This window comes from Impatiens glandulifera, chromosome 2 (genome assembly GCF_907164915.1).
Source record: "Impatiens glandulifera chromosome 2, dImpGla2.1, whole genome shotgun sequence".
Lineage (NCBI taxonomy): Eukaryota > Viridiplantae > Streptophyta > Magnoliopsida > Ericales > Balsaminaceae > Impatiens > Impatiens glandulifera.
The window spans coordinates 31,565,501-31,583,416 of NC_061863.1; the positions used below are offsets into that span (position 1 = coordinate 31,565,501).

At 35.0% G+C, this 17,916-nt stretch overlaps 1 protein-coding gene across 1 annotated transcript; it reads right to left on the reverse strand.

Moving 5' to 3' along the window:
* Nucleotides 1–43: 43 nt before the first annotated feature.
* LOC124924571 lies at nucleotides 44–5,163 on the reverse strand. The gene is made up of 3 exons (XM_047464590.1): nucleotides 5,048–5,163; nucleotides 4,743–4,889; nucleotides 44–194 (listed from the first exon to the last, which is right to left on the reverse strand). The coding sequence occupies exons 1-3, from the start codon at nucleotides 5,161–5,163 to the stop codon at nucleotides 44–46; spliced, it is 414 nt and encodes a 137-aa protein (XP_047320546.1).
* Between the last annotated feature and the right edge of the window lie 12,753 nt (nucleotides 5,164–17,916).

A 17,916-nucleotide genomic window follows, 5' to 3' on the forward strand; every position in this document is an offset into this window, starting at 1 on the left:
TCCCTCCTGATTGTGGTGAGTACTAACTACTATGATTATTATTCTAAAACATTGCTCTCATTTGCTCCCCTTGAAGATGATTCTTCTCCTTCAAGGTCTCAATTAATCCTGTCAAAAGTGTATTCTGATCTGGTTCTGTTGCTGCAGAAGATGATGAAGACTGGGCCTTGGCCGCTTTCCCCATTGACTTAGATCTAAAATCACATATATACCCTAAGAAAAGATTAGCATATTTTCAAACTATATAAACTGAATTCTAATTCCCTATCATTGATCCTAATATCACATTTAATCACATAAACCTTACAAACATTTGAAGGCGAGATCTTGGAGATGAACTGTAGGAGCTATAGTGTGGAAGTGCTAAGGATCGGGACCGTTACTCTGATACCAACTGAGATGTCACTGCTCATATATTAATATCTACTACTCAACATGCATCTCTATTTAACTTTAAGATCCCTAGCTGAAGCCATAAACACCTGTTCTGTTCAAAAATATATTTTATATATAGAAGATGCATCAAACAACAACATGAACTACAACAGGGTAACCTATAAACCATCATGCTAACATGTTTCTGCACAAGTCTTATATACATGCACCATTAGACAGTAAGAAAGGACCCAAAATAAAAGCCAAGTATTAATACAAAAGACAAGTAAATCTAACTGTCTCCCATAGCTTGCTCCTCTCCAAGCCTCATTCCTTCAAGTGTACACAAGCTAAGGATAGGTACCTACACCACACACAACATAATGAGTCTAATGACTCAGCAAGCAATTAAATATTGTAAAACCTGCTGGAATGCTTTGCTTTTATAAAGAAAGATGTATGCATAAAAGATTCATACTTTAAAAGAGATGATCAATCCATAAAAAGCCATATGCATGTTTAGAAAATATGAGTTAATGGGCCTGTACAGTAACATCTTGAGCCATGTTTGACCCTACACCATTCAGAGCTAATCCTGAAGGCAAGGAATCTGTTTGAGCCGTATTTGAAAAAGGCACAATTAAGAGTCCAGCCCTAAAAGCCCTCAACCTGTTTGGACCGTCTTTTAGTTGGGCAGCAGTAATTAGAGCTCATGCCAAATACTCTGGTCCCATAAATAATCCAGATAGTACATGTGGAATTGGCTGACTAGAGCTCATGCCAGTTAGCCTCCTCCCTTTTCCGTCAATACTCATTCATCCATAATAGTATGCCCCCATGTATGCATAAACTTTAAGGGTTTTTGTTTTATAAAAGTTTATACTTAAGAAATCAAGAAACCCTAGTATTTTCTAGAAAAGATGATGACCATTGTCATCCTTGATAAAACAGTATGTTTATAAACTAGATTGATCCATAAAACCCATGTTATGCCATAAAAACATATATTTCAAACATATATGAAAATCTGGGCAGAAAGTACATGATATAAATAGCTACGTGTGGGTTTTAAGAGTGATTTTGAGAAAGACTTGCCTTAATTTCGAAATTGGATAAAGAAGATATTCTTTGCTAGGGTTGCTCTTGCTTATCTTCAAAGATCCTATGTTTGGCTTATAGAGAGAGAAAATGGAATTTGTTGATGAAGAAAATAAATGGCTAAGGGTATATTTAAAGGCTGATATGCAAGGTGGATTGCATGCAGCTAGGTTAAATGGAAGGCATGCAAGTGGTTATGGTGGGGTGTTTTTAGGATGCCATGTGTCCAAATTACTTAATAGGCAAGTTGGTTTAATTATTTACTAAAGAGGGAATTAATTAGGATTAAACTTATCCTAATTATTCTGGTGGGTCCCCTTACATGGGTCCATGCAACTTGCTGTTTTTATAAAAATTGGCTAAGTATAAATAAAAACCTCTAGTATACCATGTCCCTTATACATTCTGGCTATCTTTATAAGTTAACAAATAGCAATTATATCCCAGTTCATAATAGCAACAGCAAGTCTATTCCTAAGTATAAATTATGAGCCACTTCTACATGGGTCCTTCTACGAAATTGTCCCACCATATCATTAACACAGAAATTTATATCTCAGCCCCTAGTAATGATAATACAAGTCTCTTCCTAAAATGACCCATAAATAAATACATAAGGGTGAACAATTCCAGAATTGCACCCTTGACCCTACTAGCCTTTTAGAACAGAAAAAGAAGAGTTTGGACATAACAGGATGAGTGGTGCCTGAGAAGATGAATAAATAATTTTCTTTTGCTGGAAAGTGGGGGTTGGAAAATCCGAAAATCCTTCGGATGGTAGGTTGAAGAAATTTGCGAATGACTCTTTAGTGAGTCAATAGAACTCGCAGTCAATGTAGGTGGTGATGATGCTATCATCTCTCACCTGGCCATTGTCGAAGAACTCTTGCACCTCCGCTTTGAGGATGGTGTCCGATCCTTCAAGAAAGGTTGTTAGCCGGATATGAGTAAAGGTTGAATAAGGACACCTTCAAATCTGGAATTAAGAACCGATTCAAAGTCGACGATGATTGAATTCCGGAGTTGAGCATTCATTTTTAGAGTTTTTGAATGAATAAGATGAAGTTCAAGATTTAGAGAGAGAGAGATACTTTTGAAATGTGATTTGTTTGAAGAGGGATGATGTCTTTATATAGTGCAGGCGGTTGGAGAGCATTTAATGAGAATATTTTGAAAAATCTGATCGTTTATGTATAGTCATTAAATGCTTGATGCCTTTTCAAGAGAATAACCTGTTTGGAAATAGGTGCGTTGTAGGCTGTCTAGTCTATCCGGACTAGGCACGCCGTTTGGTCAATGAAGAAGTCTGTACCCAAGAATGATTTGAGATTATTCGATGTAAGATATTTTTCAGAATATTAATATTTTTATGATTCAAAATGTGGCTAAAAGAGGAAGGAAATAATTTTCATTAAAAAGATGTACCGAACCGGTAGTACACCAAAATTACCGGTTCGGTAGAATAAGAAAATGAGATGTCATGATTCAGTTAAAAGAGAGGATATAAAAGATTAAACGTTGGATGATCCAACGGTTGAGGTCTTTTTAGCCGTTGTCTTTTCCCATCTGTCGATCATCTCTTGAACTCTCTCCTTGGTTAGCACATGCTTCGGGTGGAGAGTGACTAATGGTCTGGAGTGAATGTCGAGACTAGCACAAAAACCGTTCAGATGGAGAGCGTAGCTGGTTTTGTTTGTGGTGATCATCTTCTTCAGATTGCTGAAGATGATCTAGGACCAGTTGACCGGGGTGCCAACCGTGATAGCAATCATCATTTCGAACATCTGTTGGGTATAGTAGTAGCTCTTTTCCCTACCCAAAACCGTTTTTTCCAGAATCTCGATGAGAATCTAGTACTTGTGAGAAAGTTGACTTTTAGGATCCCAGGTTTTAACCGGGATATTAGAGCTTGAGAACAAGTGACACATTTCTTCAATGGTCTCCGGAGAGTATATGATATCGGTTACCCCTTCAGTGGGTAAACCGCACTATTCAGCGAAATCCGTCTCGATGAATAAGAAGGTTTGGCTGTAGACTTGCGTTAGGATGATGTCCCAGTGCACTTCTTTAGTAGTTTCAAAGAATTCATCGACTACTAAGTAGTCGATGATGAAACGATTTTCCAAGAATTTTCTTAGCCCGGTTCTTTCAAGGGAAAGAAACAACTCCTTGATGTCGTACTCTTCATATTGGTAGATTGAATCAAAGTAGGCTAAAAGGATCTTTTTAGAGAGAGGAGAAGAGTTAATGTTCTTGTGATAATATTTGCTCAAGTATTTTGTTGATAATAATCTTGTGAAAAGTTTGAGATATGAGAGATTTGTTTATATAGCCAAGGGTTCGGCTAGGTTAAGAATATGGGCGTGCTTAGTGATGTCATCAAGTAATTAATATGAGGTTAACTTGTTTAGATGTACAATGTTTAGTTCCAATGCAATAGTAATGATGGCTAAAGATTTTCATGATTAAAAAAAAATATATGGACAAAATGTTAGTCTTCCCCTCTTGATGATGGACATGTGTCGTCATCTCGATTGAGGTAGACTGTTTTATGATTTATAGGTTCCATTTTCAAGGTATGCATAAAAACGTGGTCAGCCGTCCCAAGTTAGCCGGAAAGCTTCAGTTTACTGAAACCATGATGCATTTTATTGGTTGGTTTTCCATGACTTGTTTTATCGAGATAGCTTATTCCGGTGTGAAGAAATGTCGAGACGAATCGACATTTGTTGAACTTTGGTTTGAACTATCTGTTTTACCAATTCATTTGAACCGCTTAATATAGATACATGTGATTTGATAGTATGAATTTGTCAGGATTAACTGGAGACATCTTTCCAGTTAGCATCCTTGAATGTTCAATTTCCTATTGAGGTACGACTTGAGAAGCAAGAGCTTCTCCCTGAGTTCATACCCCAGTTTTTCATAATGATGTATGTTTTAAAGCATGCATTGATGTTATGGCATAAGTTGTTTATAATTAGTAAGTCCTAAAATATTTCTGAAGTAAGAAAACTTAGCTTCCTGTAGCGGTTTGGTGAATATATCTGCCACTTGATGTTCGGTTGAGACATACTCAATTCGGATGTGTTTTTGTTGCACATGCTCCGGGATGAAATGATGTCTTATGTCAATATATTTAGTTCTTGAGTGCAACATCGGATTATATGTGATTGCTATTGCACTTGTGTTGTCACAAAAGATTGGAGATTCTTCGGTAGTTACACAGAAATCCCTAAGTTGTTGTTGGATCCAAAGAAGTTGTGCACAGCAGCTTCTGGCTGCTAGGTACTCCGCCTTTGCGGTTGAAGTTACAAATGAGGTCTGCTTTTTGTTGTACCATGAGACCAGCCGGTCTACCAGAAACTGACAAGTCCCACTTGTACTCTTTCGATCGATCTTGCAGCCTGCGTAATCTGCATCAAAATAACTTATAAGGTTAAAACGAGAGTCTTTTGGGTATCATAATCCCACGTCTTGAGTTCCTTTCAGATATTTTAGAATTCTTTTAGCCGTGATATAATGTGATTGATTTGGATCGGCTTGAAATCTCCCGAATACTCCGACCGCGAACAGGTTATCTGGTCGACTGGCTGTTTGGTAAAGTAGTGAGTCGATGATTCCTCGATATGATGTTATGTCTACTACTTGACTGTCCTCGTCTTTATCCAGCTTCACAGATGAGCTCATTGGTGTAGTCGCCTCGGCACATGATTAAATTCTACTACATCTTGTGTTCATAATCCCACGTCTTGAGTTCCTTTCAGATATTTTAGAATTCTTTTAGCCGCGGTATAATGTGATTGCTTTGAATTGGCTTGAAATCCCCCGCATACTCCGACCGCGAACAGGTTGTCCGGTTGACTAACTGTTAGTTTAAGTAGTGAGCCGATGATTCCTCGATATGATGTTATGTCTACTACTTGACCGTCCTCGTCTTTATCCAGCTTCAAAGATGAGCTCAATTGTGTAGTCGCCTCGGCACATGTGTCCATTCCGAATTTCTTCAACAGTTTGGCTCTGTATTTTGGCTGACTTATGAAAGTTCCGGTTTCAATCTGCTTGACCTGAAGACCTAGGAAGAAACTTAATTCTCCCATCATACTCATTTGAAATTTGTCAGTCATCATTTTTGAGAATTTATCACATAATTTTGGATCGGTTGATCCGAAAATAATATCATCAACATATATTTGAACAAGTAATATGTGTTCCTTTTTCTCAAATTTAAAAAGAGTTTTATCAACCGAACCTATTGTAAACTTGTGATCAAATAAAAATACGGTCAATGTGTCATACCAGGCTCATGGAGCCTGTTTTAAACCGTAAAATCTTTGTTTAGACGGTAAACATAATTCATGTGTTCTGGATTTTTAAAGCCTGGAGGTTGATCAACATATACCTCTTCATTTATTTTACGATTTAGAAAATCACTTTTAACATCCATTTGATAAACTTTGAAATTTTTGAAAGACGCAAATGTCAAAAATATTCTAATGGCCTCAAGTCTAGCCATAAGAGCAAATAATTCTTCAAAATCAATGCCTTCTTCCTGTTTTTAACCTTGAGCCACTAGTCGGGCTTTGTTCCTCGTAACTAAACCATCTTCATTGAGTTTATTTCTGAATACCCATCTTGTTTCTATGACCGATTTATGTTTCGGTCTAAGGACTAAGTACCAGACTTTATTTCTCTCAAACTCGTTTAATTCTTCTTGCATTGCTAAAATCCAATCGGGATCTAGCAAAGCTTCATCCACCTTTTTCGGCTCAATTTGTGATATGAAAGCTGAGTTTTCATAGTGTTCCAAATTATGTCGCCCAGTTCGGACGGGTGATGAGATGTTACCTATTATTAGTTCAAGAGGATGATTTTTATTCCTTCTAAGGTTTATATGGGACGTGTCTTCCAAACGTTCGGTTGGCTGATCAAGGTTAGACGGATCGGTAGGCTGAACAGAGTCAGGCCAACCAATTTCTTCAGTTGAAACTGAAGCGTTAACTTTCTGCGGTAAGGTAGCTTGATTAGGCTGAGCTTCAGCATCAACCGTTTGATCATTGACAAACCGTCTATAAACTGGAACTTCATCTTCATCATCATAATAGATATTGAAAATTTCCATTCTGTTGTGAAGGTCGAAGGGTAATGTAGTGTTTCGTTCAACCGATTCATCAAAAACAACATGAGATGTTTTTTAAACCGTTAAAGTTCTAGTGTTATAAAGTATATATGTTTTACTTACGACTGAATAGTCCAACATTATTTATTCAACGGATTTTGCATCAAAAGCGGTCAAATAAATTTTGTCGTATATGTGAACATAACACTTACAGCCAAAGATCCTAAGATACCGGATATTAGGAACTTTGTCATGGTATCTTTCAAAAGGAGTTTTAGTAAAACGTTTAGTAATTAAAGACTGGTTTCGAGTATAACAAGCATTGTTGATAGCTTCGGCCCAAAATTTTTGAACAACACCCGAATCGGCTATCATGGACCTTGCGGCTTCCTTGAGAGTTCGGTTTCTTCTCTCAGTCAGGTCGTTTTGTTGAGGTGTTCTAGCATTAGACAACTCATGCTTAATACCAGAATCATTATGAAAAGTAGTTAAAGTACTATTTGTAAATTCGGTTCCTCTATCACTTCTGATTCGGTTAATTCGAATAGATTTTTCATTTTGTATTCTCAAAAGTAGTTTTATCAGGTTTGGTGTAGCTTGACTTTTAGATTTCAAAAATGTTACCAAAGTAAATCTAAAATAATCATCAACAACTACCATGGTATATTGCATGCCTCCTAGACTTGTTACTCTAACCGGACCAAACAAATCCATATGTAATAATTCTAAACATCGTTCGGATTGAAAGTTACCATTGCTTTTGAAAGATGATTTTATTTGTTTTCCCATTTGACATGCAGCACATACTTTATCTTTAGAAAATTTGATGTTTGGAAAGCCATGAACCAATTCTTTAGAACATATAAAGTTTAAGGTTTTGAAGTTTAGATGGTTTAGTCGTTTGTGCTAGAGCCAGTTCGGATCATTCCTAGCTATCATGCAAACGGGATTTTCAATTTTAGTTTTCCAATCATCTTTGTAAATGTTTCCCATCCGGTTTCCGGTTAATAGTGTATTACCTTGATGATTTTTAACAATGCATGCATGTTTATGGAATTCAACCGTGTACCCTATATCGCACATTTGACTTATACTTAACAAGTTAAAATGTAAGTTTTCAACTAAAAGCACGTTATTTATGGATAGATTACCATGGACAATCTTACCCTTGCCCACGGTTCTACCTTTGATTTGTCACCAAAAGTGATCATTGCTCCGGTTTCATAGATGATATCGGCTAGAAGTCCGCTATTGCCGGTCATGTCTCTTGAACACCCGCTGTCCATGTACCATTCCGAGTTTTCCAGCCGCGTGCTCCTCCTAACCTGCAAAAAATAAATATTTACACCTTTTTGGTACCCACATTCAGTTGGGTCCGTGGTTGATTAGTCCATTTAGGATCCAAACTTTAATAAGTCTGATCATTTTCCAAGTGATTGTTTTAATTGATTTTCTGGTACCCGGTTTGACAATTTCTTATCTACCGAATAGTACCTTATGTTGTCGTGATTGTGATGGTGTTTTAGTTTTTCTTGATGGTTTGTTGGTTTGTCTGTTTACTGACCGGTTTGCTTTCCTTCTCTCAGGATGAAGCCATTACTCCAATTCGGTTGGACTTACATATTTTATCTCCTTTTCCGGTTTTAGGTTATGTTTGCCTCAGTGTCGAATGAAGAACTCTTAACAAATCTTATGAAAGGAAGATTGTCTTTTGTGAGTTTCATCCCGTTTGAAGAGGTCTTGTTGTCGGATCTGTTTTTTTGTAACCGAGACCGTATTTGCATTTAGGATGTCTTTTATAGTTACACATTTGATTTACGGCTTCACGGGATCTTTCCCAAGCAGTCGTAACATATCTGGTTCTTTTATCTTCTTCGGTTACCGGTTGGACTGTCTCCTTGAGTTTCTCATTCTCTAAGGATAGTTCGACCGGTTCATATACTGTGGTTTCGCATGGCTCACCAGCGGTACCACTTGACTCTCCGGTTTCATAGTTTGACCGGGTCAGTATATAGGTAGACAAGTTTTAGCGACCATGTCGTTGAGTGCAGTAACTAAATCTTCTTTAGTAAATTCATCAGATGCGAAATAAAATACCTCTTCTTCATGTGCCATGAAGCATGTAATTATTTCTTCTTCGTTTTCGGTATCGGAGTTAGCCCAGTTACTTCCAATGTCGGATGCAATGAGTGCCTTCTGGATTTCATTTCCTGCACCGGTTTACTGATTGTTGTTCCTTTGATAGTTGTTTCCTTGGTTGTCATTTCTTTGATAATCATTCATGTGGTAGTTGTTTCATTGGTAGTTGTTTCCCGGTTTTCGGTCTTCTCTCCTCGGTTTTCTGCATTCTGATCTGTAATGACCAAAACCATCACAGTTAAAACATCTTACATTGGATTTATCGGCATAGTTATAGTTGAAGTTGTTGTTCGATGGTTGATTCTTCTTCATGAATCTCCCAAATTTCTGGGCTAGCATGGCCATGTATCAACCGGTAGTCTTCACTAATCTGGTCAGCGTTTTTGACGGGAGTCGGAACGGTTGATACATGGACTACCGTTTCAACCGATGTCACCAAGGCTTTAGTTGTGGTTGATGTTGATGCTTCATCTTCGATCCGAGATTTTATCTCGAATTCGTAAGCTTTAAGATCCTTAAACACATCGTGTAGCTTCATCTGTCCAAGGTTGCTTGATTCCTTCATCCCCATGGTTTTGATATCCCATGCACTTGGTAAAGATCTCAAAGCTTTTATGATGATCTCCCGGTTGTCATATCTCTTTCCAAGTGTGTGTAGCTCGTTGACTACACTAGTGAACCGATCACTGAACTCTTTCATGTTTTCTCCCAATTTCATCTTGATGTTCTCATATTTTTGATTTGCCACCAAGATTTTTTTCTCCTTAGTTCTGTCATTTCCTTCATGGATTTGAATGATCGTTTCCATGGCTTCCTTTGCATTTTAACAATCCGAAATTTTGTATAACGTGTTGTCATCTATCGCTTTGAAGATATGTCTCATGCAATGATTGTCCAAGTTGTTTCTTCTTCGATCTTCACCCGTCCATTCTTCCGTCTCCTTGTTGATCTTTATCGGACCCTCCTTTAGAACTTTGCTCATCTCATCATCCAATGTGATCAGATGAAGATACATTTGTTTCTTCCAGCCGCTAAATCCTTCACAGTTTAGCATCGGTGGCTTGTTGCTGTGGGTCATGCTTCCCATCCCCATTTTCTTCGGTTGCTTGAGTGTTAAGAAACCTCGCTTTGATACCACTTGTTAGGATCAGGATCGCCCTTGGAGGACCGGGGTTCCAGTTTTAAGGGTGAACGCTTACACAACAACACACAATATTGGTAATAGTCCGGTTAGAGACTAAAACCGCTTCTTAGCACTACACAAGCTGTCACAAACCTCTTGAACCGGGATCAAGTGCGAAAATGGTTTGTTTCAGCTTGAAGCAACACACACAGTTCGTTTGGAGGTTATTTAGGATATATCGGTTTAAGGAGAGAACCAATTTGATTTAAAAATATATTAGTTATCTCGGTTTATATGTTTCAGTTAGGTTTGAATGAGTAAGCCGGAATGTAACAGTAAAGAACACGAGACAATATTTTATGGATGTTCGGAGTTTAATCTCCTACGTCACCCCTTCTTCTTAAACAGTGAGAAGGATATTCAGTACGAAATATTACACAATCACAACACACAATCCAAACGAGTAACAGCTCGTCGGTTACACAACTCACAATGATGTAATACAACACTTTTACTTAATAGTAAAATACATACACAATACACTAACACTTTCGGAAATTTCAGATCACTGTTTGAGGTGGTACGTAAAATCTTTTGTTGTTTCTTCTCTCTTGTATATGATTTTCGTAAAATGATCTCACGTGTATGTGTCTTCGGCACCATTGGCTTCTATTTATAGAGAAAATACGACAACGATCATAACTTTCTCTCTCCTCTTGATTGGTCATTTGAAGTCACGCCGATCCGGTTTAGATGTTGCGTGCACGCTTTGTCATTTCGGACACTTGGCAGTCATGCACTTAGGCCGACTGGCATTTTTGACACATGGCAAGCATGCACTAAGTCAGCCGCCTAAATCAGAGGTTGTTTGTAGAGTTAGATAACCAGTTTCATCATTGTTTTCGTTGCATGCTTCTGATCCGGATCTTATCTTTTTTTGTATATTCGAGAAATCTTTATATCGTCATATTACGTCATTTTCTCAGATTCGCCACTTTTCATATTTTTCCGTTGAACTTTTATGATCTTCAATAAGAGGGAGTCAGCCGAATGAATCAGTTTTTGCTAGCCGATCCGGTTGATGAGTTTAGCCAGTTTCATAAATTATGACTGGAATATTTAGTCATGTACTTCAGCGGTATGATGCGGCTTGATTGTACCTACACAAGAAGATTGAGGTTGATTAAGTCTTTTGGCCGGTTAAAATTAATCTACTTTATTTTTCTAACAAAATTGTATAGAAATAATGTCATGTACATATCGAGAAATATGGTTTTGATTGAATCTTATAAAAACAATGTCATATACCTATTGAGAGATAAATGTTTGATTGAATCATATAAATACAATGGTATGTACCTATCGAGAGATAGAGTTTTGGTTGAATCTTATAAAAACGATGTAATGTTCCTATCGAGAGATAAAGTCTTTGGTTGATCATATAAAACAATGTTATATACGTATTTAGTGATAGGATTTTGGTTTAATCATGTAAAACGATGTAATCAACCTATGGATATACATGGTTTTAGTTAAATCGTATCAAAACGATGTCATATACCTATCAAGAAATGGGTTATTGGTTGAATCATATAAAATGATATCATGTACCTTTCGAGATATAAAGTTTTTATTTTAATCATATAAAATGATGTCATGTACCTATCAAGAGATAGTGTTTTGGTTGAATTGTATAAGAACGATGTCATTTACCTTTCGAGAGATAGTGTTTTTGGTTGAATCATATAAACCTATCGAGAGATATAGTTTTGTTTGAATCTTATTAAAACAATGTCAATTACCTATCGAGAGATAGGGTTTTTTGTTGAATCATATAAAATAATGTCATGTAACTATTGTGAGATAGGGTTTTGGTTGAATTATATAAAAACAATGTAATGTACCTATCGAGATATAGAGTTTTGTTTGTATCGTATGAAAACGATCTAATGTACCTATCGAGAGATAGAGTTTTTGTTTGAATCGTATAAAACAATGTCATGTATCTATCAAGAGATAGGTTTTGGATGAATCATATAAAAACAATGTCATGTACCTATCGAGAGATAGTGTTTTAGTTGAATCGTATAAAAACAATGTCATGTACTTATCGAGATATAAAGTTTGTGATTGAATCGTATAAAACGATGTCATGTACTTACTGAGGGATAGGGTTTTGGTTGAATCATATAAAAACGATGTCATGTACTTATTGAGAGATAGTATTTTTGGTTGAATCATATAAAATAATGTCATGTAACTAACGAGAGATAGGGTTTGGTTGAATTATATAAAAACGATGTCATATAACTATCGACATATAGGGTTTTGGTTGAATCTTACAAAAACAATGTCATTTACATATCAAATGATAGGGTTTTGGTTGAATCATATAGAAACGATGTCATGTATCAATCGAGAGATAGAATTTTAGTTGAATTATATGAAAACGATATCATGTACCTATCGAGAGTAGTGTTTTTGGTTGAATCGTGTAATACAATGTAATGTACCTATCGAGAGATAGGGTTTTGGATAAATTGTATAAAAAATGTTTTCATGTACATATCAATAGATAGGGTTTTGGTTGAATCTTATAAAAACAATGCCATTTACCTATTGAGAGATAGAGTTTTGGTTGAATCTCATATACTTATAGAGAGATAGGGTTTTGGTTAAATTGTATAAAAATGATCTCATGTACTTATCGAGAGATAGGATTTTAATTGAATCTTATAAAATCGATGTCATTTTCCTATCAAGAGATAGGGTTTTGGGTTGAATCCTATAAAACCGATGTCATGCACCTATGCAGATATAAGGTTTTGTTGAATCATATAAAACAATGTTATATACCTATCGAAATATAGGATTTTAGTTAAATTGTATAGAAATAATGTCATGTATCTATCGAGAGATATGGTTTTGATTGAATCTTATAAAAACAATGTCATATACATATTGAGAGATAATGTTTTGATTGAATCATATAAATACAATGGTATGTACCTATCGAGAGATAGGGTTTTGGTTGAATCTTATAAAAACAAATTAATGTTCCTATCGAGAGATAAAGTCTTTGGTTGAATCATATAAAACAATGTTATATACTTATCTAGAGATAGGATTTTGCTTTAATTGTATGAATCAATGTAATCAACATATGGATATATAGGGTTTTAGTTAAATCGTATCAAAACGATGTCATATACCTATTTAGAGATGGGGTTATTGATTGAATCATATAAATACAATGGTATGTACCTATCGAGAGATAGGGTTTTGGTTGAATCTTATAAAAACAAATTAATGTTTCTATCGAGAGATAAAGTCTTTGGTTGAATCATATAAAACAATGTTATATACTTATCTAGAGATAGGATTTTGCTTTAATTGTATGAAACGATGTAATCAACATATGGATATATAGGGTTTTAGTTAAATCGTATCAAAACGATGTCATATACCTATCAAGAAATGGGGTTATTGGTTGAATCATATAAAATGATATCATGTACCTATCGAGATATAAAGTTTTTATTTGAATCATATAAAATGATGTCATGTACCTATCAAGAGATAGAGTTTTGTTTGAATCATATAAAAACGATGTCATGTACCTATATTGAGATAGTGTTTTGGTTGAATTGAATGAAAACGATGTCATGTACCTTTCGAGAGATAGTGTTGTTGGTTAAATCATATAAACTTATCGAGAGATATGGTTTTGGTTGAATCTTATTAAAATAATGTCAATTACCTATCGAGAGATACGGTTTTTGTTGAATCATATAAAATAATGTCATGTAACTATTGTGAGATAGAGTTTTGGTTGAATTATATAAAAACGATATAATGTACCTATCGAGAGATAGAGTTTTGTTTGTATCGTATGAAAATGATCTAATGTACCTATCAAGAGATAGAGTTTTTGTTTTAATCGTATAATACGATGTCATGTACCTATCGAGAGATAGGGTTTCGGTTGAATCATATAAAAACGATATCGTGTACCTATCGAAAGATAATGTTTTGGTTGAATTATATGAAAAAAATATCATTTACCTATCGAGAGAAAGAGTTTTGGTTGAATTGTATAAAAATGATGTCCTGTACCTATCAAAAGATAGGGTTTTGGTTCAATCTTTTAAAAACAATGTCATATACCTTTCTGTTAAGATCGGTGCACTCAATAGAGACGGGGGTCTGACTATTGTTAGCCACTTTTGATAAACGAATTGATATAAATCCTATTATGATTAATATTACTTTATATTCTTCACAAACTCTTGAAACGATTCAAGTGCGAAACTATTTGTTTAGGTTTGTAGCTTTGAACAAATGAATGATGAAAGACAAGAGGTAAAGAACACAGTAAGTTGGTTATGGATGTTTACTGAGCTAGCTAACACTCTTTTAAACAGAAAAGGCTATGCTCAACTTACAATATGATCAACAATCATTTCACAGTTAGACAATAGTTTTATTCTTTCTCTCTTGAACTTGGAAGATGAATGGAATCAGTAAGTGCAAAAGTGAATGAGTAAGTAAAGTATTCAATTCAATAACCGGTAACTTGTTAACTAGTTAACTGATGATTCGTTTCATGTCCTTGAGCATCTATAAATAGTAAAAGGACACCAACGATCAAATCTTCTTCATGGACACGTGGCAAGCATCCATTGGAAATCCCCAATAGTACAAGAGTACAACAGACTCTGTACTCATAGATCGTGGCCATACTGTCCTGTACTAAACAAGTAGGGGGAAGAATATACGCGTACGTGGCTTTCATTAATTTGATGCAAATAGCTGGAGTAATAGACTGCAAGGAAGAGTGGAGCAGGAGTAGCTTACAGCTAGTTGATCGTGGGTAGACGTAAGCTGATTTCAAAATGCTACTGAAGCAAGACATTAGCCGTGTTTCATTAGAATGTCATGTCTAACGGAGTTAGACATCAACGTCTAACAACGAGTTCTAGTAGACCACCAAGTATAATGGAGTTAGACTGCAATGTCCAACTTCGCATCTCATTAGACTACCACGTCTAATGGAGTTAAACTGCAACGTCTAACAATGTATCACTTCAGACTTATCTGAAGGAGTTAGATTCCAACGTCTAACTACTTTTACCATTAAACTACCACGTCTAATGGAGTTAGACTACAACGTCTAACTACATATATGTCAGACATGCACGTCTAACAATGTATCTATTAGATTTGCACGTCTAACTATGTATCTGTTAGACTTCCACGTCTAACTATGTATCTGTTAGACTTACACGTCTAACTACATATTTGTTAGACTACAACGTCTAACTACATATCTGTTAGACTTGCACGTCTAATTATGTATATGTTAGACTTGCACGTCTAACTACATATCTGTTAGACTTGCACGTCTAACTACGTATCTATTACACTTGCACGTTTAACTACATATCTTTTAGACTGCACGTCTAACTACGTATCAATTACACTTGCTCGTCTAACTACGTATCACTTAAGACTTCTCTAAACGAGTTAGACGCTAAAGTCTAACTAGAAACACGTCTAATTAGACTACTTTGACCACGTCTAATTCAGCATACTCTGATGCACCTACATAGAAACAATTATACAAATTTAGCTTCGTTCATATTTAAACATCATTATAACTCAGTTGTTTAATATTTCATAATTTCTAAGTTAATTAAATCTTCACTTAGTTCTTCCCAACAATTTCTTCTAAGTTAATTAACTATTTGCTTAATTTTTCCCAACACTATCGAGAGATAGGGTTTTGGTTGAATATTATAAAAATGATGTCATTTATCTATCGAGAGATAGAGTTTTTAGTTGAATAATATAAAACAATGTAATATACTTGTTGAGAGATATGGTTTTGGTTTAATCGTATAAAAACAAAGTCATATACCTATCGAGAGTTAGGGTTTTTGGTTAAATTGTATAAAATGATGTCATGTAACTATCAAGAGATAGGATTTTGGTTGAATAATATAAAAACGATATCAAGTAGCTATCGAGAGATAGAATTTTGTTTGAATCGTATGAAAACAATCTAATGTACCTATCAAGATATAGAGTTTTTGGTTAAATCCTATAAAACGATGTCATGTACCTATTGAGAGGTAGGTATTTGGTTGAATCATATAAAAACGATGTCATGTACCTATCAAGAGATAGTGTTTTGGTTGAATCGTATAAAATAATGTCGTGTAACTATCGAAAGATAGGGTTTTGTTTAAATCGTATAAGACGATGTAATGTACCTATGGAGATATAGGGTTTTGGTTGAATCATATAAAAACAAAGACAAATACCTATCTAGAGATGGGGTTTTTGGTTGAATCCTATAAAATGATGTCATGTAACTATCGAGAGACAGGGTTTTGGTTTAATCATATCAAAATAAAGTCATGTACCTATTGAGAGATAGGGTTTTGATTGAATCGTATGTAAACGATTTCATGTTCCTATTAAGATATAGAGTTTTGGTTGAATCGTGTAAAACGATGTCATTTACCTATCAAGAGATGGGGTTTTGGTTAATCATATAAAAATGATGTCATGTACCGATCGAGAGATAGTGTTTTGGTTGAATTGTTGAAAACGATGTAATGCACATATTGAGAGATAATGTTTTTCGTTGAATCGTATAAAACAATTCATGTACCTATCGAGAGATAGGGTTTTGGATGGATTGTAAAAAAATGATGCCATGTACCTAACGAGTGATAAAGTTTTGGTTGAATCTTAAAATAAACAATGTCATATATCTATCGAGAGTTAAGGTTTTGGTTTAATCATATAAAAAAGTTTCATTGACCTATCGAGAGATAGGCTTTTGGTTAAATCGTATGAAAATGGGTTCATGTATCTATCGAGAGATAGGGATTTGGTTGATTGTTTTGAAAACGATATCATGTTCCTATCGAGAGATTGAGTTTTTGATTAAATCATATAATACGATGTCATATACTTATCGAGAGATAAGTTTTTGATTGAATTGTAAAAAACAATATAATGTACCTATAAAGATATAGGGTTTTGGTTGAATCGTATAAAAATGATACGATATACCTATCGAGAGATATTGTTTTTGGCTGAATCGTATAAAATGATGTCATGTAACTATCGTGAGATAGTATTTTCGTTGAATCGTATAAAATCAATGTCATGTGCTTATCGAGATATAGAGTTTGTGATTGAATCGTATAAAACGATATCATGTATCTACTGAGAGATAGTGTTTTGTTTAAATCATATAAAAACAATGTCATGTACATATTGAGAGAATGAGTTTTGATCTAATCATATTAAACAATGTCATGTACCTATCGAGAGATAGAATTTTTGTAGAATCGTATTAAACGATTTCATGTGTCTATTGAGAGATAATGTTTGGTTGAATCGTATAAAACGATGTCATATACCTATCGAGAGATAGGCTTTTGGTTGATTTGTATAAAAATGATGTCATGTACCTATCGAGGGATATGGTTTGGGTCGAATATGAAATAAACAATGTCATATACCTATAGAGAGATAAGGTTTTGGTTGAATCATATAAAAACAATGTCATTTACCTATGGAGAGATAGGCTTCTGGTTAAATCGTATGAAAATGATTTCATGTACCTAACGAGAGATAGGGATTTGGTTCAATCTTTTAAAAACGATGTCATATTGCTATCGAGAGATTGAGTTTTTGGTTGAATCATATAAAATGATGTCATGTCCCTATCGAGAGATAGTGTTTTCGTTAAATCGTAGAAAACGATGTAATGTACTTATCGAGAGATAGGTTTTTGGTTAAATTGTATAAAAACGTTGTCATGTACCTATCAAGAGATAGGGTTTTGGTTGAATCTTATAAAAACAAAGGAATTTACCTATCGAGAGATAAAGTCTTTGGTTGAATCATATAAAACAATGTTATATACTTATCTAGAGATAGGATTTTGCTTTAATTGTATGAAACGATGTAATCAACATATGGATATATAGGGTTTTAGTTAAATCGTATCAAAACGATGTCATATACCTATTGAGAGATG

Excerpts from the sequence above, each read along its gene's own strand:
- LOC124924571 (XM_047464590.1), bottom strand. The coding sequence starts at position 5,163 with ATGAGCTCATCTGTGAAGCTGGATAAAGACGAGGACAGTCAAGTAGTA. Across the intron at positions 4,890-5,047 it reads GCCAGTCGACCAGATAACCT|ATTACGCAGGCTGCAAGATC; the intron begins GTTCGCGGTCGG and ends ATTTTGATGCAG. Across the intron at positions 195-4,742 it reads CCTAGCAGCCAGAAGCTGCT|ATCTAAGTCAATGGGGAAAG; the intron begins GTGCACAACTTC and ends ATGTGATTTTAG.